The following is a 26819-nucleotide window of genomic DNA, read 5'->3' on the forward strand; positions in this document are numbered from 1 at the left end:
AAAGAAAGTCATTCAACAACCTCCAGTATACAGAAAGGAAAACATCGTGTAAGTCACATAGTATTTTCATTTTTCTGCAAATACAATCCGTGCAGTATTTAATTTTAACAAAATAATCCTTAATAAAATACTGATTCAGATGAATTTGCAAACATGTTTATAAGAGTAGAAAAACGGTTGACTAGTATGACTAAAAAAAATGTCATCGCCATTGGAAACTGTACATAATAATCCTTCATGTTTTTGAGCATCAGTGATGTAAGTCATAATTTCTCATTTTCAAATAAAACATAATATTGTCTGAAGAATAGCTTCTTGGTCGACACTCAATTTGTGTTGTTGAGATATGTTAATATAATCGCTTACGATTTTGCTCAGATCGTTTTTGATAAACCATAATAGCAACAACAACAAAAACTATTAAAACTAAGGCACATAATAGCATCATAAAGAATGTTTTAATTCCACTTGAAACTGCGGGTTTCGGGTCGTCTATGTGCTCTGAAAAAATATACATTAGATAAATATTTACTTTTTTACAGTTTTTTAGCATACGAATTTTTTTCACCTCTTGGAGCCTCGAAGAATGTTGCGGAAGGAAGAATACTCGCTCTATCTTCATCGTCTTTGGACTGGAAACAAAATTATTAAAATTCCATTCAATGGATTAAATATTTCAATTTTTTTCCAATGTCTAGAGAAACTTACATCAGCTGGTAAATCCAATTCAAATAGTCGAATTGATAAAATATCGTGATTATCAGAGAGATCGCCAGTATTTGCCGACATACCAAAATAATATCCTGTTGGTAATTTAACTCCTTTCACCGAAAAGCATTCCTTCCACGCTCCTTTGTTTGCAATATCCGTTGAAACTGAAGCAAAAAAAAAAAAATGATTAAACTATATTTTTTTTAATTTATTTTTTTAATTTATTATTTTTATATTACCGAAAATTTATTACCTGTTAAGGTATCTCTTTCATATCGCACAGTAAGATGGGTATCAAATTCGAGATTTCTGAATTTTGCTTCACATCCTGCAAGTTGAGTATGAGTTCCATCTCTATCGTGATCATATTCTAGTGTTCCATTATTAATCATTGCCGATATGTAAGGATGCTGGTGCTATTAAATTAATTAATGTTAATAAAATAGAACATATTTTAAAAGTTCATTTCTAATTAAAAACGATTCTTTAAATAATCAAAGTACGAACATTGTGTTGACCATTATGGTTGCTGTAAGTGTCAAGAATAATTGCCAATCCTTGAAAATGGTCCTTACTGCCAAAAACTGCACCTTCTTGCATTCTGTCTTTTGCATACCATATTGCAAATCCATCTCCAAATAATTCTCGTCCCTTTCCATGTACTTTAAAATGTACTTTGAGCTCCCAATTTTTCAAATTACATGGCTAAAAATATAATTACAAAGTAATTAATAATTTCAATTTTTATTTAAGAAAAAGAACCTATTCTTTGTATTTTAATGTATGAAATATTTAATATATTGGACAAAAAAATATTTATTTAAATATATTTGAAAAAAGTATTAATTGTAAGTAAACGTAAGGCTTAATATTAAGATTTTGATCTACATTTAAAGTCACGCAAGCGCATATTTTGGGTTATGTGTTTATACACGATTGGTTAATAAAATTATAGATAAGAACCTACTCTTCCGAGTTTATGTTACATTTGAAACTGTTAATTGTTAAATATTTAAAACAATTAATATCACTATTGTTAATCTATTATTAATAGATTCGTACCTACCTTTTTAGAAATATTAAAAAGAAACAAACATTTTAATCAATAAGAATATTTATAATAATTAAAATACCGAATACTTACAACTGCATTCCAAAGTGATCCTTGTGTACTTTGTAAATCAGGCGTTAACCTAATATAATTATTTGTTACTATCGTGCTGCCTATAAAATCCCAATAAGGTATTGTCATACCTAACCCTAGATAAAAGAAAGACCAAACTTTTTATAAACAAAGTAATTAAGTAATATTTCCTTGTTTCTTAAATCACAAGCATCACAAGGATCACAAGACAATAAAAATATGTTAAATTATTTTACATTTAATTACAGAAACTATTTAGTAATAACTTGTTTTTCTAACTTTATATTCACTAATATAGTTCAAAATGCTCCAAAATAATTAACCCCAAATTAATAAGAATAAAACCTTTATTTTCAAGTACATATATATTTTGAAAAAAATATACCACAATTTCTTTTAGTTTTCATTATTTTATTTGAATTTTAAAGTATAAAATTATCATTGTTGGCAATTAATAATATAATATTAAAATAAATTTTTACCTTGATAAGGACGAACAAGAGAATGTTCTCTTTTCATGTAATCGTTTGAGTTCCATTCCGCAATTACAATGTTAAAAATATTAAACAATAACGTATAGTACCATGTCCATTTAAACTCCATTATAATATATAATATGATTTATATTAAAATTAAAAATCTTTTTCGATGATTTTATTACAAAGATGACGTTGACTCAACTAAACTTCGAACTTTTTATTTACATATTTTAAAGTCTTTCTACAATAGACAACTGTATAAGTCCTAATTCACAATGAAATTTTAAATTGTTAATCGTAAAGGTACCGTCACATGTCAGTTCCCATTCCGTATTTATTTTGCTTTGGCCTTAATATTTTTCTATTGTGGATTCAACTTTATGTATACCGGTTATTTACATTGCGTTTATTCGTTTATAATTTATTATCTAAAGAAAAAATAATTCAACACTAATATAATTATTGCTTTACCGAACTCTTACAAAGTATTAAATAATATATAATTAGGGCATATTATTATTTTAGAAATTTGTGCATTATTTACTATAAGCTCTGAATAAGCATCACATCAAGAATGTCAAGATTTCTTTGTTCATTTTGCAAATTCCATTTGTAAATTGTAATTTATCGATATTGGGATGCTTATTCTGTCATAATAAGCTAAATTTGTTGAATTTTCATAAATTTTCTCCTATGTAAAACAGAAATATTCTTTTAGAAAAATAATATATATCTTAACTTTGTTTGGAAAATTTACAAACTTTAATTTACATTTTATTATTATGAATGAAATGAATTCAAAATAAATTTATTGAATAGGAATAGTAAGTGAAAATATCGACAAAAATGTCGGAAGAAGCAAAAAAGAATGTTCATGCATTAGGCAAAAGAAATTCTAAAAAAGACTTTTCTGATGTTACTTTATTTGGAACACCAGTACCTCAAGCTGCTTCAACTGCCAAGAGAAATTCAAAGTTTGTATAATAGTTTAAAAAATTAAAATTCTTTTCATTGACAATTTTTCTAATAAATTTTTTTTTTATTTTACAATAGTCTTCCTCCTAAATTTGGACAAAGTGCAGAAAATTACAGAAGATCGCTTATGAATGAAACGACTGATACATTTAATTCTTCCCTTGGACTTCTCCATAATATTTCAACACGTAAACAAGAATTTGCTTTGAAATAAATAATAGATTCACTTATTTGTAGGATATTAATTAAAAATGTTTTCTTTCCAGTGATAGATGATAATTTCATGAATCTTAAAAAACAGTCTGCACCGAAGAAAGCCATAGATACTGAAAGAGAACTTGCTCGTAAATTATTACAAAAATGTAGTGAACCAATAATCAGTATGTACAAATGCTATTGTTTTATAAAGTATTTTAAAAAGAATATTGTAAACATAACATTTGTTATGTTTACAATATTCTTAATCATGGAATTATTTCAGAAAATGAAGATAAGACGAACAAAGAAAATGACGCAAACGAACAAAATAGAATTAGTGAAAAGTATTCTGGTGGAATAAAAGAAGATTTTTCTACGCAATCTCTTCCAGTGAATGAAGGTGAAAAAAATACACTTTTCCCTGAAACATCAATGTCGTCGAGTGTTTTATTTGAACCTCGAGAAATAACTGCTCGTTCATCGGAAATGAGTAAAATATCTGGAAGTTTCTTGCCAAACACTTCTTCGAAAGCTGGTTTCAGTATGAATTCAACAGCAGCTGAAATGATTGCACAATTTGGCCAAGAGGATTTTCGATCAGATTCTCGAGCAATTAATCAATTAGAGGCCGATGAGTTGTCATGGAGAGAGAATTATTCTTACGCCATGCCGTTAGGGACTAATAATTCCGAGAAGGAGCATTTAGAATTTTCGTGTTTCTCTGGAATCATTGGTGATGTTGATCTAACAGTCGAGTAAGTTTTTGAATTTATTTATCCATTTTTTCTATTGTTTCTATTTTTCACTAATTTTATTATTGACAGATCGGATAGTGGACACAAATTATCATTTGGTGAATACTTTAAACGAAAATGCGGAAATTTCGGGGAGCTTTCGGAGAGTGAAGCAGTTGATAGACCAAGTTTTGGTTTTTCGATTAGGAGTCCAAAAAAGCGAGAAATAATGGAACCGTTAATAAATATTACAGGAATGACTAATGGTAAATTGATAATTTTTTCTAATAGTTGTTCATAATAGTAAAAATGTTTCAAAGTAATTACTGTTTGTTTTTTGTTAAAGCTACAGAGGCGTGCGGTCAGAAAGAAATGGTAAATAATTTCTCAAGTACAGTTGACATGACGAAAGAAAGTTTAATGAGCTTAAGTAGTATTGCTCAAGTGCTTGAAAATATAAACGATGGAACGCCTCGAAAATTGGTGGATCAATTAATAATGGCAAACAAGAAGAGAAAAGAGCCACAAGCAGTTAGCGATACATATACTGTTATGTCGTTTACCAGAAATTCGATGCCCGCTTCCAGTTCAAATACACTAGAGGCTGAGAAGCATGAAAATGATTCTTCTTATAATGATCGTACCTTAAAGAACCAGTCAAATAAATTTTCCTTAGACAGTCGAACTCTTCAAAGTTGTTTGGTTAAAAATCGTTCCTTAACATTGACACCAACAAAAGAAGATGAAGTCGTAAGTCCAAAACCACGAATTCTCTCCTCTACTGCTGTCTCTATGGATCTTTCGAAACTTAAAGACGGCAAAAATGAACTTTCATTTCCCGGTAAAGTAATTTTAAATACAAAAATAAAGTACATTTTGTCAAATTTAAATTTCTAAAAATTCCTTTCTTTTTAGAAACAAAACCAATTATTGGAAAATCAAATCAATCTCCATTAAATTCTCCAAGGGAAGGAGCAATATCACCGATCTCAAAATATGAGAATCTAAAGGAAATTTATATAAAAAAAGGCTCTCCTATGAGTGAGAGGTACAATGAGAATCCAAGTCATTCGTTAACAGGGACAAATCCATCAACGGAACGGTTTAAAAACGAAAAAAGTTCTATAAACAAAGACTCGTCCTTCACTTCGACTCATCACTCAAGTCTCGAAGGTAATTACAATTATTTTAATATTCCAATATTAATATTCGAATTAAATTAATTTCTACTTTTCATATATGAATGATAAAAAATAATCATTAATCTCCTTTCCAGAAAATATTATAATCGGTAAGAAAACTCAGGAATTGTGCATGTGCGTTGTGGGAATAAGAAAAGAAATTGATTTGGATGTAATGAATAAAAGTGACCGTTGGATTACTCTTTCCGTGATTTTAAATCAAATTCAAGGTGATGGAGATGCCATTGAATTCTTTTTGCCAGTTAATGTTCTAGTAAATCCAAATTCCTCTGGTATTCTCAAAGTAAGTAGTGCAATTTATTACTAATTCGAGATAATTATTAACTTGAAATAAATTTTACCCTCATTTTTTTTTAGATTGAAGTGAAAATTTTGAAAACAACAACACCGATAATAGCCGTTTTGAATATTAGAACAACCGATTTCGTCACTCAGTCAAAGTGGGATACAAAGTATATAATATGTTTTGTGTCAGAAGAATTACAAATTGACGTTCTAACACCTGCAAATAAAATGGAACTTAATTTCGAAGCAATTACACAAAATGGACATCAAATTTTGCCTATTACTTTTGAAAACAAAAATTGCATCGATCTTCCGCTTCTTCTCTTTATTTTACAAGTATGATTTTACATTATATTTTTATATTATATTATCTTATATATTATATTATATTATTATAAAATAATTTTTCTTTATTATAAGGATGAGCCGAATACGTTCAGCATAAAGAAAGCAGATAATGAATCAACAACCGATGAAAATTCCAGTAATTCTAAACTAGTAAAATTTTGCCTGAAATCAAGAGAAAGTTGTACAATGAACATAGAATTTCAAGGAGTTACTTTAAATTTATTTGAAGGTAGAAAATATATGAAAACAAAAAAAAAATGATTGAGTTTTTAATTAATTTTTATTTTACAGCATTTGAGCCGTCAAATAGTTTGAAGAAAATAAAAGGTAAATTAGTTCTTCAAACTGATTCAAATTCGCAAGTCGATCCAGGAATTGTAATAAATGAAATACCATTATTCGGCTCAATCGGAATTTGTAAATTAAGAGTAATTAATACTGAGCTGCCGATTATAATTCCTAAAATGCAAAGTAGAACATTAACTTTCTATAATTCGGGAAGTATTGGAATACCGTTATCAGCAATGATTGTCGAAAATGAAGGGGAAAAAAATGAAAAACTCTGCGATGACTTTGTAGTGAGACCTGAAACTTTGTTTTTGCATTGCTTTGAAAATGGATCGTTTACAATTTCATACATGCCACGAAACTCCAACAATTTGGATAGGTAATAATAAAGTAAAAGAATAGAGTAATAAAAGCAAGCATTTACCATTTTTAATAACAAAATTTAATTTTTCAGGCACGTAATGGTAAAAATTACAGCTGGAAAAAATAATTCCTTGTATTCTGTGATTGGGAAAATGGAATCTTCCATTGAGGAAACATTCGAAAGTTTTCAATGTGAAACTCTTCAACATTTAAGAACAATATCTTCTCCTAATTCACCACTTAATAGGTATTTAATTTACAAGATAATACAAAAAAATTATAAATTTATTTATTTATTTATAAAAAGTATTCATTGAATAAAGTTTAATTAGATCTCCAAATTCGGGAAGAGATTCACCTGGAGGTTCAGTGTCAAGTTCAACAATTGCAGGAGATGTTTTACCGATTCGGGCGACACATTCGTCATTAGCTTGGACCAGTATTCGAGTTGGAAAATCTGATATTAAAGAATTCGCAATTCGTAATTGTAGTAACAATAAAATTAAACTTCACGCCTCTATCATTTCCAAAGATAAGAGTTTTAAGGTAATATATAATTAACTTTTAAATTTAATAAATGTGTCACGCTCCGAAGAAAGGTACCTAAGAAGCAAAAAATTTGAGGTTATGTTTTTAATTTTTTGAGTTAAAATACAGAAAGAAAATCAATTATTAATTAAAAATGATTGATTTTCAAGTCTTCATTATATCCAAAATGTTCAATGAAAATTGGTTTCAAATTCAAATAATTAAAAATAAACTTTTATTCAAGATAAATCGAACACGAACCTAACCTATAATTCGTTTACTTCTTAGGTGCCTTCCTTGGGAGCGCGTCACAAATAAAATTTAAAGAAGTTTAATTTAATTGATGAATTATATTAATTATTGATAAAAAATATTCGTTTTTCTATAGTTCGTACGAGATAGTCAAACAACGTCAAATGTTTTGGCATTGACTCTACAACCAGCAGAGAGTAAAACAATAATAGTTGTTTTCAGTCCTCTTTTTGCAGGAGCTGCCACCGGAAGAGTTTTGTTTCAACATTATTCACACGCAAAAGATAACACAGAGTCACGACCACAAAAAACCGTAAGTTCAATAAATTAAAGAATTTCTCATGAATTTTATCGAAAATCAACTATTTTTACACATGACATTAGATTTCACTGTTTGGATATGGCGGAAGTACAAAGTTGGAAATTTCCAAAGCTTTTAAAGATACTGGAGGTCTAATGTGGCTCTCGCTCGGCAAAATGAGCGGTGGATCGCTAGATGCAAAGATAAAACTCGAAAACTTGGGAGACTTGTCCTGTTATGTCAAATTAAAGCTCATTCCCAAAGGTTTGAAAACAAATTTTAAAATTAATTTAAATTATAAAAATGAATAAAAATAAATTAGATACAATAAAAGATTTAAATTTTTAGCTGTTTATCCGTCAATGGCTGTCAGCTGGTCTGTAGAACCTTCAAAATTGCTACTTAATCCAAAAGAAGCTCAATGGGTCTGCCTTGAGTTTCGTCCGCGAAAAGAAGATTTACGATTGTTGGGTAAAAATACTGTGAGTCATGTAGGAACATTAAAACTTACTTATGGAGATGAACCAACTCGACTACGAATTCGCAGGTTTTTAAGTTACTTTTTTTTATTACTAGATTATTATTTATTATTATTTTTATAAATTATTTTTAAATTGCTTTGTAACATTTAATTTCTTTAAGATTATTCTACAAGATGAAAGAGTCAGCTCCAAAAAATATGAAGGACCAAGAATTTTGGAATGAAATACATCCAATCTGTAAAGCATTTCCTGGTGAGACTTTTATTCGCGATCTCACATTGGTTCGTGATTCAAACGTAAGTTTCTTTCCTCTAAATAATTAGAATTTAGAACAAGTGTAAAACTAAAATTGAAATTCATTGCATTTAGACAAATCTTGGAGACTTATGCAGAGGAATTAATTATCAGGAATTGAAGTTAACTGTAGAATCGAGTGCTGACGAAACGATGACCATGCTACAAGATGATATGGATGAGACGCAAACTTTTTATTCACTTTGTAGCGATAGTTGCAATGATATTACAGTTACTGGAGACAGTTATTTGCCTGTTGAGTAAGTGAAATTTCCCTCTTTTTATTTATTAGATAAAATGAAAAATTTTAGTTTTTCTGAACGAAAATATTATTTTTAGCTCTGTACTAGAAGCACCAAATCAACATTATATTCGAGATATTGAAGATGCTTTTATTGTTCATCCAAGCGAAATAACGTTAAATGCCTCAAGTAAGAACGAAGCAACAATTGTGATATCTACGAATTCAAAAGTCGCGCAGCCTTTCGAGACGGTTTTATCAAATGGACAAAACTGCTTAACTGTGGTACCAAATTCTGGAATGATTCCCACTGGAAGAAGCCTTTCTCTCAAGGTAGAATGCAGGAAACAAGTCACAAGAAATTTTGAAACAGTACTTAAAATTTATACAGCAAACGACAAGCGAGACGTCACAATTCGAGTCTATAAGGATAGTTTGAATTCCGCAAGAACTTTATCGCCGCGGTAGTAAAATCAACCAAAAAAATTTGATTAATTTGTCGGAAATCAATTTAATTTTTCTAAGAACCTTAATTTACTTTTTAATGAATGTATAAACTTTAGTGATGTTTGAACTATTTCGTTATTTTCTTGTATTTATTACCGTTATCATACAATAGAAAAATTATTTAAACGATAACGATGAAAAAAATTCTTACTCAATTTAAGCGTTATGAAAATAACAAATTTTAAAATCAAATTATATAGTTTGTAAGGGATTGAAAAAAAAATTAACAGAACTCTTGTATGCATCTCACTAGTCTGTACATTGTTCTATTTTCCAATACTTTTATAATGTTTAAAAATAATATATTAAATATGCTTCTTTTTTAAATTCATGCGTTCTTTATTTCTGATTTAACACAACTTTCAGATTAAATAATTACGGCAAGATTTTTTTTTGAGTTTTATTTAAAATTGTATGAAAATTTATTTAAAAATAAGAATATAATAATTATCTCCAAAATACTCTATTTATCATCACCTTGATAAATCGGAAAGTTCTTGTGATGTACTCCGGAAGTAATGTCGAAATTTGTATTATATTTTGTACCTATACTTTTGACTATATTAATCATATTTTTCACATCATCTATTCCTGAGTGAAGTCGGCCAATTTGAGGAATATCTAGTCGAACGAGCATATCAATAATTCCATGAGGATAAATTTTCATAACATTGCAGAAGAGAATTTTTAAATTAATCCATTCGGAAAAATAATCAGGCACTGCCAATTCCTCAGTTGCACATTGAGAAGGAATCATCACTTTCAAGTCCCAATCACCACACGTGACAAAAGCACTTTTATTCTTCTCCTCGAAATATTTCCCCTTTTCAATCCAAGTATTAAATTTCTTCATAATTTCGGGAAAATGAGGTTTATCATCAACCATTTCTTGTACAATTCCCGTTAATTCCGAGCAAAATGGTGTTAGATTAGGATGAAATTTTGGTTTCACGTACTCGTGAAAAACATCTTTTATTTTCCAATCTTGAGTGGAAACTACAATACAAGGAAATTCTATAATTTCTTGTGGATTAATTTTAATCAATTTTTCACATGTTGCTTCAAAGTCAAGAATTAAAAGATACTTGAAACGTTGTTCACTATTTTGCACATTACGAATCAAGTTATTTTTCAAACCCATTAATGCTCTATGTGCCATTTTAATTAACTTTAAAGTTCAAAATTTATATTATTGTACATATGATGACATTTGTTAATAATTATTAATTAATAATTAATAATGTCAACAAAGATAAAGTTTGTTTATGTATTGGGCCAACATGTGTATATAAGGTTGAGTCCACAATAGACAAATATTTCTTAAGGTGTAATTGCAATCTCGAATATTTAAGGTGCATTCCTATTAAAAAGAAGAGACGAAGGAACTCCATAAGTGTGAGTGAGATAGAAACAGTCGGATTTCACATTTTGAGTCTTCTACTTCTTGCAGACAACTTCATACAGATAGGAACAGGGTGAATGACACTTTAGATTAAAATACATTTCGAGTTGTTTTATATATAGTTCATTGTTTATGATTCAATTTATTCTTGCACGATTTTAATATTATTAGCCATCTGGAAGTTTTTTTTATCTTTTCAATTGTTAACAAGTTTGTTTTAAACAGAAAAATATTTATTAATCAGACAGGATGGTGTTGGCAGATTTAGGACGTAAAATTACGTCCGCACTACGTTCACTAAATAATGCAACTGTGATAAATGAAGAGGTAAGTTGACAGTAATTTTGATTGAAAATTTATAAACAGATGGACTCAGCAAAATAATAAATATAATTATTCATTTTCTCATTAAACTAATTTTATTAAATAGTACTTCTTATTCTTCTGCTTTGTCAATAAGAGACTTTATTTCCTAAAATCGTTAACTTTTCTTAGATGTTTATTTGCATTAGTTACAATCTATTCTGATTTAATATTTTTAATACTGTATTCGCTATTGTATTTTTTTCGATTCTTTCATACTTTCTATCCACATATTTTAATACATTAGTATTAAAATGTCATTTTTACTTTTAATTACAGGCATGAATATTTGATTATCTTAAAAGGCATCTATCGTAGGAAATAGACACTTGACTAAAAGAGAATTATTTTGCTGATAGTCATGCTTTATTTTTAAAATTGTTTAATCATGTTATTTTTTCTAGGTTTTGAATTCTATGTTAAAAGAAATATGTGCAGCATTACTTGAAGCTGATGTAAACATTAGATTGGTGAAGAAGTTAAGGGAAAATGTTAGACAAGTTATTGACTTTGATGACATGGGAGGTGGTCTTAATAAAAGACGAATGATCCAAAGTGCTGTGTTCAAAGAACTTGTTAAGGTTAATATTAGAAATAAGATTTTAAATTAAAATAGAAATAAAAAATTTAATTGAAATATAAAGAAATTACAAAATTACAAAAAAGAATACTTTAATTCGTAATTAGAAAATTAAAAAGTACTTCATAACGAAAAGTAAAGGTTTTTTTAAATGGAAACTGTTTCTTTTTTAACAGCTCATTGATCCAGGAGTGAAGGCTTATCAGCCAGTTAAAGGACGTCCAAATATAATAATGTTCGTAGGTTTGCAGGGTTCTGGTAAAACAACGTCGTGTACAAAACTTGCATATCATTATTTAAAGAAGAACTGGAAGGCCTGTTTAGTTTGTGCAGATACATTCCGAGCTGGTGCTTATGATCAAATTAAACAAAATGCCACAAAAGCAAGGATACCATTTTATGGAAGGTATTTACAAGAACTTTTTTTTAAAAAGAATTTACTGCTTTTCGAATTTAGACTAAAGAAATAAATCTATAAATTTGCTTCAATTATTATTTCAGCTATACGGAAATTGATCCAGTAGTAATAGCTCAAGATGGTGTTGATATGTTCAAAAAAGAAGGCTACGAAATTATAATTGTCGACACAAGTGGTAGGCATAAACAGGAAGAGTCTCTTTTTGAAGAAATGTTACAAGTATCCAATGCCATTGTAAGTAATCTAATAATCTGCAAATTAATTAACAAATTAATTTACAGCTTAGTAAAGTCACTATTAAAGATTTTATTATTATTATTAGTTATCAAAACTTGCTCATTAACTTATTTTTGTATAATTTTCCAGGAACCAGATAACATAATTTTCGTTATGGACGCAACGATAGGTCAAGCTTGTGAATCTCAAGCAAAAGCCTTCAAGGATCGTGTAAATATCGGCTCCATTATAATAACAAAATTAGACGGTCATGCTAAGGGAGGTGGTGCCCTTTCTGCGTAAGTTCTTATTTTTTAATTTATTTAGTTTTCTAAAATTAATTCACTACATGTATTATTTTAAATTAAAATAATTTTCAAATGAAATAGTGGAGACAAATATTTAGTCTAATGTTTCTTAATTATACAGAGTTGCAGCCACACAAAGTCCTGTGATTTTTGTGGGTACTGGAGAACATATTGACGATTTAGAACCCTTTAAAACGAAACCATTTATAAGTAAACTCTTGGGAATGGGAGATATAGAAGGTTTAATCGATCGAGTAAACGAATTAAATCTTGATGATAATGAAGGATTGTTAGAAAAAATCAAACACGGCCATTTTACGTTACGAGATATGTATGAGCAATTTCAAAATATCATGAAAATGGGTCCTTTTTCACAAATTATGGTAAATAAACTAATTTGTTTCTAAAATATTATAATTATTATGTAATGAAGACTTTTTAATCACTAGTTTATATTGAAAATTGATCCCCGCTTTGTGTATTTTCATTTTCAAATATTACAAATATAACCTAAAACTTTTTGCTTTTTTTCGGAGCACGTGACATTTATATAATTATTATTTATAGTTAACAATTGAATAACTTTTTTTAGGGCATGATTCCTGGATTCAGTCAAGACTTTATGACAAAAGGAACTGAGCAAGAATCAATGGCTAGATTGAAAAAATTGATGACAATGATGGACAGTATGAATGATGCAGGTAATTTATTGAAAGTTTTATTTTTCGGGGTTGCCACAGGTCAGGGAATTTAGGGAAAAGTCGGGGATTTAATTTAAATTTAATTGATACTTAGTGAAAAAGAGTTGAATAAAAATAAAGTCGATTTATTACAGAATTGGATGATAAGGACGGAGCAAAATTATTCAGTAAACAGCCTGGCAGAATAATTAGGGTGGCACAAGGATCTGGTGTAACTGAAAAAGAAGTGAAAGAATTAATTTCGCAGTATACGAAATTTGCTGCTGTTGTGAAAAAAATGGGAGGTATTAAAGGACTCTTTAAAGGTGGTGATATGACGAAAAATGTTAATCCAACACAAATGGCAAAACTTAATCAACAAATGGCAAAAATGATGGATCCTCGAGTCCTACATCAAATGGGTAAGATAAAATGTTTTCGCTTTTAAAATTTCATTGATTTAAATATTGAATTTATTTGAAATAGTTTAAAATATTGAAAACATTTCCAGGTGGTATGTCAGGTCTTCAGAATATGATGAAACAATTACAACAAGGAGCTGCAGGCAGCTTAGGGAACTTAATGGGAGGTTTCGGTGGGAAGTCTTGAGAGAAATTAGTGGGCAGAACAACTGCTAGGGATATGAAATTAAATTAATAAGAATCGTCATAATTATGATCATAAGATTGAGTACTGTTTATATTTACGTATATTTAAAATTTTCCATCGAATTCGCAATCATGCAGAAAATCTAGTATAAAATTGTAATAAAAAATTGTTTATGTAATATTCTATTATTATAATTCTTTGTATTTTTAGCAAAGTTTTCTTTGATATAGAGGTTTATAAATATTTTTAAAGTTCCATTTTTGCACTTTTATTTCTTTATAAAAATATTACATTCATTTTTTCTGTTTAAAATTAATTATCTAATTAATAAGTCTCTTATATTGAAAAATTATATTTTTGTTGATTTCGAATTATTAAGATTATTCTCTGAACTTGAAGTTGATGCACTTGAAGTTTGTTGTTGTGCACTAGGTGCATTTTGTGCTCGAATATTACCAAAGGGATTCGAGAATGATCCTAAGAGCAATTTTTGGGTTATATTTTCTTTTTTTAAACGTTCCTCGCTAACGTAGCGATCTGTCAATATATCCTCTGGTCTTGGAGTCCTGAAAAAAGGTATAAATTTTAAATGAAAATTTTAATTAGGTAGATGAAACGTAAAAATTAATTTACCAACCAATCGAGTTTTTCAAATTCTTCCATAGTGGAAATTTTATTTTTCACTTATTTTTATAAACACTTTCACTAACAAAAAGTGAACAAATAACAAAAAAGTTTTTTTAAAGCATTTAAATTAAGCTTCCCTCACACCTGAAAAGTGTAATATATCGGATGTTCTACGTGGTGTTTTTTTTTTGTCATTTTAATAATACCTTCCCATCCCTGCTGACTGTGCGCTCGCATCTTGTTTTGTCAGCACTGTGTCAGTGACATTTCAATACGTGTATAGTTGTATTTTATTTTAATATGTAAATGTTTATATGAAAAAGACTTTTTTTATTACGTACAAAATGTATGTGTCACGAAATATGTACATTAAGATTATGATTCATTGGCAGTAACTTTGATTATATTGCATATTACTCTAATAAGATGAAATAAACTTGAAATTCTCGACATTTCCAGAAAAAATCATAATACAGGTATTTTTTTATTACTCTTAATTATTAATTAAAAAGCAATCGACATGTTTTTTTCTAAATATTTTCACAACTATAATTATTTCAATATATATTTTTTAAAATTTTAGTAATCAAATATTTAAACTTCAATTATATTTACGTTCATTAAGTGCCTACAAGTTTCAATAACTTTTGTTCTATAAATAAACAATGCTAAAATATCCTAGAGGAAATTATTTACAATCTTTTTATTCCATTTTTATTATAATTATAATTTATAATTTTTATTTACCGACAATAATCGTCAATATAAGTAATATTTTTCAGTCCCTAAAGTTCTGAACGTTCAAATGAACGAAATTTATTTTCTCAAATTAAATAATAATATTTCGGCTCGCATTAAAAGTTAATTTTTAAAAATTCAAAATATTTTACATACGTTTTCGATTTTTGATGCCATCGGTAATTTTTACATAACGAAAAAATATTTCATTCTTTCGAACGTTCATGAGAAATTTTCTTTTTCTGAAAAAGATTTTTGAATTTTTCAGCTTTTCTAGAAAATAAATTAATAAATACGAAATCATGGCAATCAAGTGGAGATTGTTTACGCTTCTCATGTGGAAAAATTTTACTGTCCGCAAAAGACATTGGAAAGTCAGTTTTCTGGTTGAAATTTTAATTCCAGTATTTCTTTTCACACTAATTCAAGCAATCCGAGATGCCGTTGATATTGGTGGATTATCTGATACGGAGATTCAATTCAATGATACAATTTTTCCGATTCAGAGTAGAGAGGAATTATTAAAAATTGCTAATGACTTGCATCCCAGTATTTATTATATTCCGAAAAATAATTACACGGAATATTTAATGGACAAGACTCGAAATTGTTTGGGATTATACCGTGAAAGTAGGTTTCAAATATTAATTTTAAGGAAGAATCAGTATGAAAATGATGTAGAATTAAAATTTAATCGTATTAGCAATTAATTGAATATATTAATTTTTGATTATTTAGGTGTCACCGGATTTACTTCTGAAGATGATTTAATGAAAGAATATACTTTAAAGAAATTGGAGAGCGGTTATTCTGCTAAGATTTTGGCAATTGTTTTCCAAAATACGGAACATTTTAATTCATCCTCAAAACATTTAGATTATATAATTAGAACCGATAGCACATCGTTTAATGGTGTTAAAAATTTTCTCAACGATAATCCATTTGTACAAACACAGATGTGTTTGGACGAATCATTTCTAAATTTGAAGAAACCGAATTCAATTTTTAAAAGTAATGTAAGTATAATCTCAAGATTGCCACAAGTCAGGGTCAGGGAAAAAGTGAAAATTTTATCTGAAAAGTCAGGGAAAAACAAAAATTAAATTTTTGTGGCAACCCTAAAAATCTGCTATTTTGAATAATATTCTAGTATTTCTAGTTATATTTTAAATATTGAAATTTCTATTTTCAGATTTCAATGCAACAAATACCGTTTCCGTCACAAATTTTAAATATGCAGCCGATACAAAATGTAATGGGTTCTATATATGCAATTGTAACGGTTTTTGCATTTTTAATTCCCCTCACAATCGAGGCGACTTATCCATCGAATGAAAAAGCTATAGGAGTGAATGTATATAATTTTTTTTTGCAATTCAAAATTTTATTACTTTGAATAAGAAGTAAAAAAATATTTTGCTTTATTATTCCACTAATTCACTAATTTTGAAATTTTTATTTTACATTTCAGGTTCTTATGTCAATGAACGGCGTCAAGACGTATCAAAATTTACGAAGTTGGCTAATAAGTGGAATATTATTTAGCGTCTTTTACGTGGTACCTCGTTTAGTTTTATTTAAAATTTCCTTCTCGTCCCAATCTTTACCGTATTTGTACTATGGAAACATCTTCTTAGTTGGGATAATGTTTTTTGCCCACGTTGCTCATCTTCTGTCATTTGGAATTCACATTGCATCTTACTTCTCCAAATGTAAAAATCATATTTTAATTTTAATTCCACTGAAGAGTTTATTCATAATTAATGATTTGTTAACATTTAATAATATTTATTAATAATTTGATTTCTTTTAGCTATATTCAGATCATTGGCGATTCCAATTTTATATTCTGGTTCAAATTATTTGCAACTATTTTTGATAAAACAAGGGAATTATTCTATTATTCCTTATTTGGGAATAATTTTTCCAAATATGCTTCTATACAGATTATGTGAGGAAATTCATTATTATGAGGACAAATGTGAGTATTTTGTAAGTTTTTTCATGCTGATTATTGAAATGAGAAAAAAAGAGACTAAAACGGAGTTTTATTTTTTTTACAGTAATTGGTGTTGGATGGAAGAATTTTTTCGTAGTTGGCGATAAAAATTATTCAGAAACCGGATGTCTGGGCAATATCTTGATATTTTCGATTCTTGGCACTATCATACATTTTTCTTTGGCTTTGTACGCTTCCGCATTATTTCCAGGAAAATACGGAGTCCCAAAGCATCCTCTATATTTCTTAAAGGTAAATTTATCTACTTTCCCAAATTTATAAATATTATTATAAAGTAATAAAATAAATTTAATTCATAAAATGATATTCTTCTTGTCTATTAGTTTTTCAAGTCGAAAAAAGTATCTTCAGAAGAAGAATCGTATGAAAATTGTAATAACACGGAAGGAAAACCTTTCGAGGCGGTACCGAAAAATGTCTACACTCCTGGCATTCAAATTCGTAATTTGAAAAAATCATATTTTACAAATTGGTTCAGTAGAACGGTAAGTTAATAATAAATATTTGTCGTACTTTTTTAAACGTTGTTTAAATTAATTTTTGTACTTTCCAACTTGTATATTTAAATAGAAAACTGAAGCGCTGCGAGGAATTTCAATAGATTTCTATAAAGGACAAATAACAACCCTACTTGGTCACAATGGCGCTGGAAAAACAACAATGATGTCAATCTTAACAGGAATATTGAGTCCTTCAGATGGAACTGTTCTAATAAATGGCAAAAATATAAGCGATGAATTGGAAGAAATTGTAACAGACTTGGGTCTCTGTCCTCAAGAAGATATTTTATTTCCCGATTTCACCGTTTTTGAACAAATTCAATTTTTCGGCTTGGTAAGTTCAACGAATCAAAATACGAACATTCAAATTTTACCAAAATAATAATAAGCTTTCGAGGTTTCGAGCATTCGAGGATTTCAGCTTTCGAGCTTTTGAGCATTCAGGAATTTCAGCTTTCGAGGTTTTAAGCATTCTGGGATTTTAGCTTTCAAGGTTTTCAGCATTCCGGTATTTTAGTTTTCGAGGTTTTGAGCATTCTGGGATTTCAGCTTTCGAGGTTTCGAGCATTCGGGGATTTCAGCTTTCGAGGTTTTGAGCATTCGGGGATTTTAGTTTTCTAGGTTTTGAGCATTTCGGGATTTTAGCTTTCGATGTTTTGAGCATTCGGATTTGATAACAATCTCTCCGAGATTGGTAAATTCTTCTTCCACCTTTGATAAATTCCTTCTTTCTTTAATTATTTTTTTTGCATAGGAACTTATTACCTTCTTTACAAAATTTTTTGTTTTTTTTATAGCTAAAACACAAAAATAGAACGAGAAGTCAAGTGTCAAATGATGTATACGATTTATTGTTAAAATTAAAATTAACCGACAAACGAAACGAAATTCCTGCAAAACTTTCTGGAGGTCAAAAAAGAAGAGTTTGTCTCGGAATGGCGATAATTGGCAATGCATCAGTAAGTAAATTTCTATTGTATCAAGAAATTTTATTACAATTGTATTGAAAATAATAAAAGAATTAAATTTCTGCGAAGAATTTTATTATTCATTAAAATAATCGATTTTTTCCGAAAAGTTTTGTCAAAATTTTTGAAAATAATTGAATGTTTAAAGATAATAAATTAAAATGTTTTGTAAGAATTTTATTATTGTTTTAGATAATAATTTTTAATATGATTCAAAATATTGTTTAGAGTCAGAGAAATAGTCAAAATTCTATCTGATTATTATCAGGGAAAAATGAAGAAAAAACAAAATCAAATTTCTGTGTAAATCTCGAAAATGTACATTTTTAAATAATTTAAATAAATTTCTAATTTCTTCTAGACTCTAATACTTGACGAACCCACATCCGGAATGGATCCAGAAACAAGAAGAGAATCATGGGACATTTTATTGGTAAAACTTTGATATTTATTAAACGATTTTGAAGTTTCTTTTAAAATTCATTTAAACATTTTAAAACTGTTTTAAAATATTTTTAAAGTCTTGTAAACTTTTTAAAACTGTTTAACCTTGAGAGGGCCGGGGTGGCCACTATAGTGGCCACCATTAATTTTCACTACTATTTTCATCGAATTGACTTTTTATTTAATTTTACTTAATAAAAAACTAGTAAAATTTTTAAAAATTTTCCGGCCCTCTAAAGGTTAAAAGTTTTAATATAAAAAAGGAAAATTTTATATTTCTTCATAGAAAATGAGAGGAGAAAAAACAATTTTAATCAGCACACACAATATGGAAGAAGCCGATGTTCTTGGGGACAGAACAGCAATAATAGAACTTGGAACATTAAAAAGTTATGGAACGCCACTATTTTTGAAGAAATTTTATGGTACGGAAAACATTTTTTTTTAACGACTCTGCTAATTTATCTTGCTTTCATTACGTTTATAATTTATGTTCCTAAAGTTTTAAATGTTCAAATGAATGACAATATTTTGTTTACTTCTCTTAATCTGTATTTTTTAATACAAAAAATTATTTTTATATTAAAAAAATTAATTCTTAACTAATTAAATGTTTAAATTTGTTTAATTTTGTACATTAAACAAATTTATTTTCAACTTAATAAATGTTTAATTTTAATCATTTCTTTTTTTTGTAGAGTAACTTTCAGAAAATATTTAAAATAGAAAAAAGTTGGTTAATTTGAACGTTTAAAATTGTGGGACAAATTATAATTGAATGTGTGTTAAAAACTGTCTCTTTTAATTAGGCGAAGGCAACATGGAAGTTACATTATCAACTGAAGAAACGTGCGATATCGAAGAAGTAAAAAATCAATTACCGGAGGAAAGTCAGTTAGTTAGTCACGATAGTGGAAAAATCGTCTTTAGTATTCCATTCACGCAACGATTACCAAACGATTTTGACAGAATTGAAGAAAATAAAGATCAACTCGGCATAACTGGTATAAGTGTCTCATTAATTACATTGGAGCAAGTTTTTCTTCGGTAAATATTTTATATTTATTGCAATACAATCTAAGCTTTGAATTTATATTTAATATTTAATTTAATATTAAAATTTAATCGAATACTAATATTTAATCGAATACTAATATTTAATCGAATATTAATATTTAATCGAATATTAATATTCAATATAATATCAGAATTTAATCTATTTCCAATAATTAATATTTAATACATTTTGTAAAAACTTTTATTACTTTTTTAAAGGGCAACTAAGGAGGACAGTAGAGATTCGAATGACAACGATTTTATTTCTGAAGAAATAAAGAAAATTAAAGGTTATCAACTTTTTATACAATCCGCCTGTGCTCTCTTTAGAAAAAAATTCATCTTCCTCCGGAAGAATATAATGTCTCATGCTGCAATGGTAAAAAAATTATTTTTCTTCTCTCTGCTTAGATTTCATCGAAAAACAAATTTCAATCGCTTTTATTTTATTACTTAGGTGCTATTACCAATATTAGGATTACTCCTGATGTCTTCAGCTTTCAAAAAAGTTCAAGATACAATTGAAGAGCCAATAAGAGTCGACAACTATCTAAATCCAATCATTTTCTATTACTCCAATGACTCGAATTACGAAAAAATGTATAAAAATATTATTGAAAGTTACCATGGAAAAACAGTCGTCACTGCAGAAAATAATATTTCTTTAGGTAAATTTTCAATTTCTATCTAATCTTTCTTTCTCATCTTTTTTATCTGATTCTTCCGTTTATTCTTATTTCCCTCTAATTAATCAAAAATTAACTTTATTTTTTCAGCTCTATTGAATTTTAGCAGAAATGATCTTTCCGTTTATCAGAATAATTTATTAGCTGCAGCAAATTTTCAACGAGTTAAATCGAAAATGATTGACGTCACTGCACTGTATTCAAACAGTATATTTGAAAGTGTACCATTAACATTAAATTTGATATCCAACACTATAATAAAAATTGTTGCTGGAGAAGATTATCAAATTGATGTTTCGAGACAAAAACTTCCGAAAGTTTACGATTTTCAACAAGCTATGAGATCAGGAGGAGAAGAAGATTTCACAAAAGTTATTATATTTATCATAGCATTATTTCCAGCTCTTGCCTTATATGTCATTCATCCACTAAAAGAATTAACAACAGGAATTAAAGATCTTCAGAGAATGACTGGAGTCGCAAGTTATTTATATTGGGGATCATTCCTACTCTTTGATCTTCTACTCTTTTTCCTAACAATAATTATCATATTAGTGGGATTTTATTTTATGGACATCATTCTCGATTTGCGGATCTTTCGTGGAACTGAAATTGGTAAATTGAAATTTCTATTTCTATTTGTGTTAAAATTAAAATTGAAATTAAAATAATTAATTAAAGTTTGTATATTATTAATTATTCTCTGTATATTTGTTTTTTAAAGGTATTATGTTCCTGTCTTTAACATTGTTGGGAATGAGTATGTTTCCGTTTATCTACATATTCAGTTTTATGAAGAAAAAAGTCAACACTGTTGTAAATATTCTGATATACGTATTTTTATTAGCAGGTAAGTTATTGATAATTATTAATCGAAAATAAAATATTCAAAAGAAAGAATTTTGTTTTCTCAAAACGAATCTGAAAAAAGGAATTCTTTCTTTTGGAATTAATTAAATTAAATTAAAAAATCATAAAATGAGTGAACTTATTTCTTTTTCAGTGATAATTCAATCAATTGTAGAGACGCTAATTATGGTGTCATTGGGATCTCATCCAAAAATAATGGAAATATTTACTGCCATGAATAACGAAATTTTTATGTTGATACCGTCGGTGAGCTTTTTTTACAGTCAAATTAATTTTCTTGAAATTGCCAGCAAAAATGCATTTTGTCGAAAAATGCCCAAGTATTTAGAGAATTTTGACTGCGACGGTGGAAACAAATGCTGTGGTAAGATAAATATTATTTTCTTCGTGTATATTTTATTTCTGGAAATATCAAATAAAAATTTCTACAAAATTTTCTTTTTTCAGATTTAAAGTGCTCTAATGGAGTTTGCGAGAAATCTTTTGGATATTTTGAAAACTCTAGTGATAGAAATAGTCTTGGAAAATGTTTCATCTATTTATTCCTCACATCTGTTTTGTATTTCATAATTCTTGAATTATTGGAGCATAAAGTGATATCTTTAATTATTCTAAAATTAAGGAAACAACAATCTGTCGATGTACAACAAACTGATGATCAAGTAGCAAATGAAAAGTCTTTAGTTTCTTCTGAAATTACTCGAATAGAAAACAAAGGTATTTTATTTACATATATCGTTTTTCTATTTTTATTTATATTTTTTTATTTATATTTCTATATTTATATTTATTTTTCTATATTTTCATTTATTTTTTTATTATTTAATTTATTTTTCTATTCTTTTATTTCAATTTCTTTTTTTTCTTTTTTATATTTTTTTATTTATATATATAAATTTTGGTGCCACTTATTTTCTTTTAAAATGATTTTTAACATTTCAGTTAAAAATCCAAACATGAATGGAGAATATTCCATTATAAATGCAATTTCTGAAAATGAATCCATTTATTTGGTTCACGAATTAAGTAAATATTACGGAAATCTTGCGGCAGTAAAGGAAATTAGTTTTAGTGTGAAGAAAAAAGAGTGTTTCGGATTACTTGGAGTTAATGGTGCTGGAAAAAGTACAACTTTTAGAATGCTCACAGGATTAGAATTTCCAAACAGTGGAACCATGTTTTTAAATGAAAAAGAAATTTCCACCAACAGAAAAGAGGTTCGTTTTCTATTTTTAACATACAAATAATAATAATAGTGATAACAATATTAATAACGATAATAGATAATACTATTAATGTTATTAACATTCTTTAAAATAATTGAATTCTTTTGAATAATTTATTTCGATATTCTTGAAAATAATGGAGTTTTTTAAAAATAATTTTTACTGAAAATTTTGAAATTGTTTGAAATTTATTAAAATTATCTTGAATATAATTGAATTTTTCCCTCGAAATTTTATTAAAATTGTATTGAAAATAATTGAATTATTCGGAAAAATTTTATTACATATTTTAATTCTTGCGAAGTATTTTTTCATTTATGAAAATAATTGAATTCTTGCGGAGGATTTTACAATTTATGAAAATAATTGAATTTTTTCGAAGAATTATATCTCAATTTTTGAAAATAATTGAATTTTTTGGAGGAATTTTATTAAAAATTTTGAAAATAATGATTCTTCAAAAAGAATTTTATCAAAATGTTGAAAATAATTGAAATTATATTAAAATTCTTGAAAATAATCGAATTTAATTAATAATAATTCTAACCTTTTTTTCATATTAAATGAAGAATGTATTTTTTTGTTTACAGTACTTACGTCAGATGGGATATTGTCCTCAAAATCACGCTTTAATAGAATCACTGAATTCTAAAGATCATCTTGAATTGTTTGCAGCTCTTCGAGGAGTGCCAAAATCTCAAATATCCGCCGAAGTGGAAAATTGGATTAAGAAATTAAGTAAATAATTCTCATGAATTTTGCATATTTCAAAAATTTATTTAATTTAAAATCAATAACAAAATAATGATTTATATATTTTTAATTAATATCAATAATATTTTCTGTTGGAATTTTTAAGAATAGAATAGGAAGAAAAGAAATGCGAATATTTTGTTTATATTCTTCTGTTTTTCAGAATTAAATCTTTGTGCAAACCAGCCGAGTGCTAATTACAGTGGAGGAAATAAGCGACGATTAAATATTGCATTGGCTCTCATTGGAAATCCTAATTTAGTACTATTGGATGAACCTACTACAGGAGTTGATCCTGCTGCTCGAAGATCCTTGTGGCGTGTGATTAAAACATGTCAATTAAGTGGGCAATCAATTATTCTCACTTCTCACAGGTAAATTTTTTGTTTTTTTAATTGTCAATAATAAATAGTAATTTGAAAACATTTTTGACTGTTCTAAATATTATTTTGAATTATTTCTTTTTGTTTATTATTTACTTAATATTATAAATATTATTTCTAAATAATAATTATTAAATTATTTATACTAATATTCGTATAAGTTGTTGAATTTCAAAAATGTTTGAATTTGAATCTTTTGCAGAATTTTAATTCCTATTGAAAAATAATAATGAAATATTTATTTAAAAATGAAGTTATCTATGTTTTCGAATAATTTTACAATTAAAGAAAATTCGTTGTAAAATGATTTAATTAATTTGTTATTAATTATAGCATGGAGGAATGTGAAGCACTTTGTAATCGTCTAGTCATCATGGTAAAGGGACAGTTTGTTTGCATTGGTCCGAGTGAGCAATTAAAGCAGCGTTTCGGAGCTGGTTTTGATATAAGTATCAAACTTAATCCAAGTAGAAGCAGTAAAGATGTCTTAAACGTGAAAAGAGGAATGGAAGAAGCTTTGGAATGCGAACTTCGCGATGAACATTTGGTAAGATTTATTTTTTATTTAATTGATATTTAATTGAATTTCAAAATTCATACAATATCAAGAATTCAATTCATTTAACATAAATAATCTTTTATATTAATAATCATTGTATTCTGAACATCTGATCTTTTGAAGAATTTCCTTGAATTTTTTTTTAATAATGAAGTTTCTTTAATAATTTTAATTGGAAAATTTGAAAGTAATTGAATGTTATGAACAATTATTTAAGTGAAGAATTTTATCAAAACTTTAGAAAAGAAATAAATTCTTTCTAAAAATTTTAATGTTTAATATATTTTTACAGGGATATTTAACGTATCATGTCACTAATTCTAAAACGAAGTGGGAAACAATGTACAACGTTATGAGAGTTCTAAAAGTTCAGTACACCTTCATTGAGGACTATTCCATATTGTCAGCGACATTAGAACAATTATTCTTACAATTTGCAAGGGCTGACTCTCAAAATAATTCTTCTTAATCTTCTTACAATTTCTTTTTAATATAAATTAAAAAAATTACTACACCCATATTTTCCGCAAAGAGTATTCAACGTTAAGAAAAAAAAAGTATTTTTGATAGAAAAATATGTACGAAAATATTTCCAATAAGAGAAGATACTTCATTCTATATACTATAACTTTTGATGCAATCTATTTTGCATTGTGATGACACAATGTGATGACGCTTATAAATTTAATGCCTAAGAGTCTGATATTTGTCTTTAACTTTTAACAAGAAAAATAATCTCATTGTTATCTCTGCTACATTAATAGCTAAACTGTTTAAGCTTAAATATATAATTATACCCAGAGGATAAAAAGAAACAAAGAAAATAATAAAGATTCAAATACAATATAAATACATTGTAAAAAAAACAATGACAGTATGAAAGTAAATTTTAATAATTTACTAATTTATTAATTTCAATCGCTTCCATCAGATTTTAAAACAAATTCAAATTCATTGAATTTTAATGCCTTAAAAATTTTAATTGAATTCTCCAGTATTTCTGTACTTAGTGATTATTTAAATGCCTAACAGTGCCTATTTTTAAATTTTAGTAAAAAAAAAAAATCTCTCTACTCTAAAATGTATTTGATTGTGCAAATACTTTTTTTTAATAAGAACTTATAATATTTTTATACGCATTATCCCTAAGTTTTGAACGTTCAAACGAACGAAATATTTTTTATCGAAGCTATTTTTATAAATTACTAATTAAAAAAATATAAAAAGATGAAATTTTACTTAATTAATTTTTTGGATAGTGACGCAAAATAATTGCAATAAAAATTTAATTTTGTAGAAGAAATAAATAAATTTCGTTCATTTAAACGTTCAGACTTTTAGGATCTTTTATATACGCAATGAAAAAAATGATTAAAGTTTCAAAAATTTAATCACTTTACAAATAATTTTGCTACTAAAAGTTGTGAGAATTTTATGACATTCAAATTATTCAATATTTTCGTTTGTAGTTATTAATTAGTTATTAATTACTTTATAAGTTATTCTAAAAAAGAAAAGTGACTGAACTAAAGGTATTATTGTAATCCAAAGCGCTAATATTATTCTATTTTCAATAATAAATGTTATAAAGAGACAAAAAAAATTGTTAACAAGCGCAAAATTAAAGTCTAAATGTTTAGCTATTTGTTTATCATTTTCGATAAAAATAGAAAAAAGTTTTAATCTTTAAAAATATATGAATAAAAATAAATGAAATACAAGTAAATAAAAATATATAATAAATAAATGCAAATATATACAAATAAATACAAAAAATACAAAAAATACAGAAAATAGAAAAAGTACAAAAAATAAAAAAAAAGTAAATGAAATAAATACGTAAAAAAATAAATAAAAACTTATTTTTCGCTCTACATTTTACTGTTAAAAATAAATAATATTTTTGGAAATATTTAAACTTGGAGTGCAAATAAATGGATGTAAACGAAAGACATCAATATTGCATTATATATGTGTTTGATTATTGAAACTAGTTTGATAACTTGAAGACACTATCAATGACAAACTAAAATTTAATCAAACCAACTGAAATTGAATCTATCGAAATTAATGTCAATCAA

At 27.2% G+C, this 26819-nt stretch overlaps 5 protein-coding genes across 7 annotated transcripts; 3 read left to right on the forward strand and 2 right to left on the reverse strand.

Moving 5' to 3' along the window:
- Positions 1–49: 49 nt before the first annotated feature.
- Positions 50–2565, reverse strand: LOC122501362 (vesicular integral-membrane protein VIP36). Its single transcript, XM_043610754.1, has 7 exons — positions 2338–2565; positions 1856–1971; positions 1219–1416; positions 965–1127; positions 709–875; positions 569–632; positions 50–501 (listed from the first exon to the last, which is right to left on the reverse strand). The coding sequence occupies exons 1-7, from the start codon at positions 2456–2458 to the stop codon at positions 350–352; spliced, it is 981 nt and encodes a 326-aa protein (XP_043466689.1). The 5' UTR covers positions 2459–2565; the 3' UTR covers positions 50–349.
- Positions 2566–2711: 146 nt separating this feature from the next.
- Positions 2712–9659, forward strand: LOC122501361. 3 transcript variants are annotated; one of them, XM_043610751.1, is made up of 20 exons: positions 2721–2819; positions 3154–3308; positions 3388–3497; positions 3576–3689; positions 3791–4262; positions 4332–4507; positions 4588–5082; positions 5157–5414; positions 5518–5726; positions 5801–6064; positions 6149–6305; positions 6368–6743; positions 6819–6974; positions 7051–7273; positions 7644–7820; positions 7892–8072; positions 8157–8355; positions 8451–8586; positions 8660–8844; positions 8924–9659. In XM_043610751.1, the coding sequence occupies exons 2-20, from the start codon at positions 3181–3183 to the stop codon at positions 9291–9293; spliced, it is 4386 nt and encodes a 1461-aa protein (XP_043466686.1). In that variant the 5' UTR covers positions 2721–2819; positions 3154–3180; the 3' UTR covers positions 9294–9659. The 3 variants fall into 3 exon arrangements, with proteins under 3 accessions (XP_043466685.1, XP_043466688.1, XP_043466686.1); XM_043610750.1 differs by having other exon boundaries at positions 2712–3308; XM_043610753.1 differs by having other exon boundaries at positions 2716–3308; positions 7060–7273.
- Positions 9651–10630, reverse strand: LOC122501364 (ERI1 exoribonuclease 3). The gene has a single exon (XM_043610756.1). The coding sequence runs from the start codon at positions 10489–10491 to the stop codon at positions 9796–9798; it is 696 nt and encodes a 231-aa protein (XP_043466691.1). The 5' UTR covers positions 10492–10630; the 3' UTR covers positions 9651–9795.
- Positions 10631–10861: 231 nt separating this feature from the next.
- On the forward strand, positions 10862–14165 carry LOC122501366 (signal recognition particle 54 kDa protein). The gene is made up of 9 exons (XM_043610758.1): positions 10862–11061; positions 11502–11678; positions 11854–12083; positions 12179–12329; positions 12462–12610; positions 12741–13002; positions 13212–13320; positions 13455–13721; positions 13811–14165. The coding sequence occupies exons 1-9, from the start codon at positions 10984–10986 to the stop codon at positions 13906–13908; spliced, it is 1521 nt and encodes a 506-aa protein (XP_043466693.1). The 5' UTR covers positions 10862–10983; the 3' UTR covers positions 13909–14165.
- Positions 14166–14824: 659 nt separating this feature from the next.
- Positions 14825–25880, forward strand: LOC122501365 (phospholipid-transporting ATPase ABCA1-like). The gene is made up of 24 exons (XM_043610757.1): positions 14825–15011; positions 15542–15903; positions 16012–16289; positions 16466–16627; positions 16745–16985; positions 17087–17254; positions 17337–17524; positions 17617–17778; positions 17864–18127; positions 18591–18752; positions 19123–19194; positions 19492–19630; positions 20015–20252; positions 20481–20640; positions 20719–20929; positions 21038–21562; positions 21672–21797; positions 21951–22181; positions 22265–22534; positions 22760–23034; positions 23634–23781; positions 23960–24170; positions 24513–24726; positions 25031–25880. Exons 2-24 carry the CDS (start codon positions 15576–15578, stop codon positions 25205–25207), a joined length of 4950 nt encoding a protein of 1649 aa, XP_043466692.1. The 5' UTR covers positions 14825–15011; positions 15542–15575; the 3' UTR covers positions 25208–25880.
- Positions 25881–26819: the final 939 nt, after the last annotated feature.

Source organism: Leptopilina heterotoma, unplaced genomic scaffold (assembly GCF_015476425.1).
Source record: "Leptopilina heterotoma isolate Lh14 unplaced genomic scaffold, ASM1547642v1 Lhet_209, whole genome shotgun sequence".
In the NCBI taxonomy this organism is placed as follows: domain Eukaryota; kingdom Metazoa; phylum Arthropoda; class Insecta; order Hymenoptera; family Figitidae; genus Leptopilina; species Leptopilina heterotoma.

Coding starts and splice junctions, on each gene's coding strand:
- LOC122501366 (XM_043610758.1), top strand. CDS start 10,984: ATGGTGTTGGCAGATTTAGGACGTAAAATTACGTCCGCACTACGTTCA. Junction 12,330..12,461: donor TACAAGTATCCAATGCCATT/GTAAGTAATCTA, acceptor ATAATTTTCCAG/GAACCAGATAACATAATTTT. Junction 13,003..13,211: donor GTCCTTTTTCACAAATTATG/GTAAATAAACTA, acceptor AACTTTTTTTAG/GGCATGATTCCTGGATTCAG.
- LOC122501362 (XM_043610754.1), bottom strand. CDS start 2,458: ATGGAGTTTAAATGGACATGGTACTATACGTTATTGTTTAATATTTTT. Junction 1,417..1,855: donor GATCACTTTGGAATGCAGTT/GTAAGTATTCGG, acceptor TTATATTTTTAG/CCATGTAATTTGAAAAATTG. Junction 876..964: donor TGAAAGAGATACCTTAACAG/GTAATAAATTTT, acceptor TTTTTGCTTCAG/TTTCAACGGATATTGCAAAC.
- LOC122501364 (XM_043610756.1), bottom strand. CDS start 10,491: ATGGCACATAGAGCATTAATGGGTTTGAAAAATAACTTGATTCGTAAT.
- LOC122501365 (XM_043610757.1), top strand. CDS start 15,576: ATGGCAATCAAGTGGAGATTGTTTACGCTTCTCATGTGGAAAAATTTT. Junction 19,195..19,491: donor AATCATGGGACATTTTATTG/GTAAAACTTTGA, acceptor ATTTCTTCATAG/AAAATGAGAGGAGAAAAAAC. Junction 21,563..21,671: donor CTTTCGTGGAACTGAAATTG/GTAAATTGAAAT, acceptor TGTTTTTTAAAG/GTATTATGTTCCTGTCTTTA.
- LOC122501361 (XM_043610750.1), top strand. CDS start 3,181: ATGTCGGAAGAAGCAAAAAAGAATGTTCATGCATTAGGCAAAAGAAAT. Junction 3,498..3,575: donor TCTCCATAATATTTCAACAC/GTAAACAAGAAT, acceptor TTTTCTTTCCAG/TGATAGATGATAATTTCATG. Junction 8,587..8,659: donor CATTGGTTCGTGATTCAAAC/GTAAGTTTCTTT, acceptor CATTGCATTTAG/ACAAATCTTGGAGACTTATG.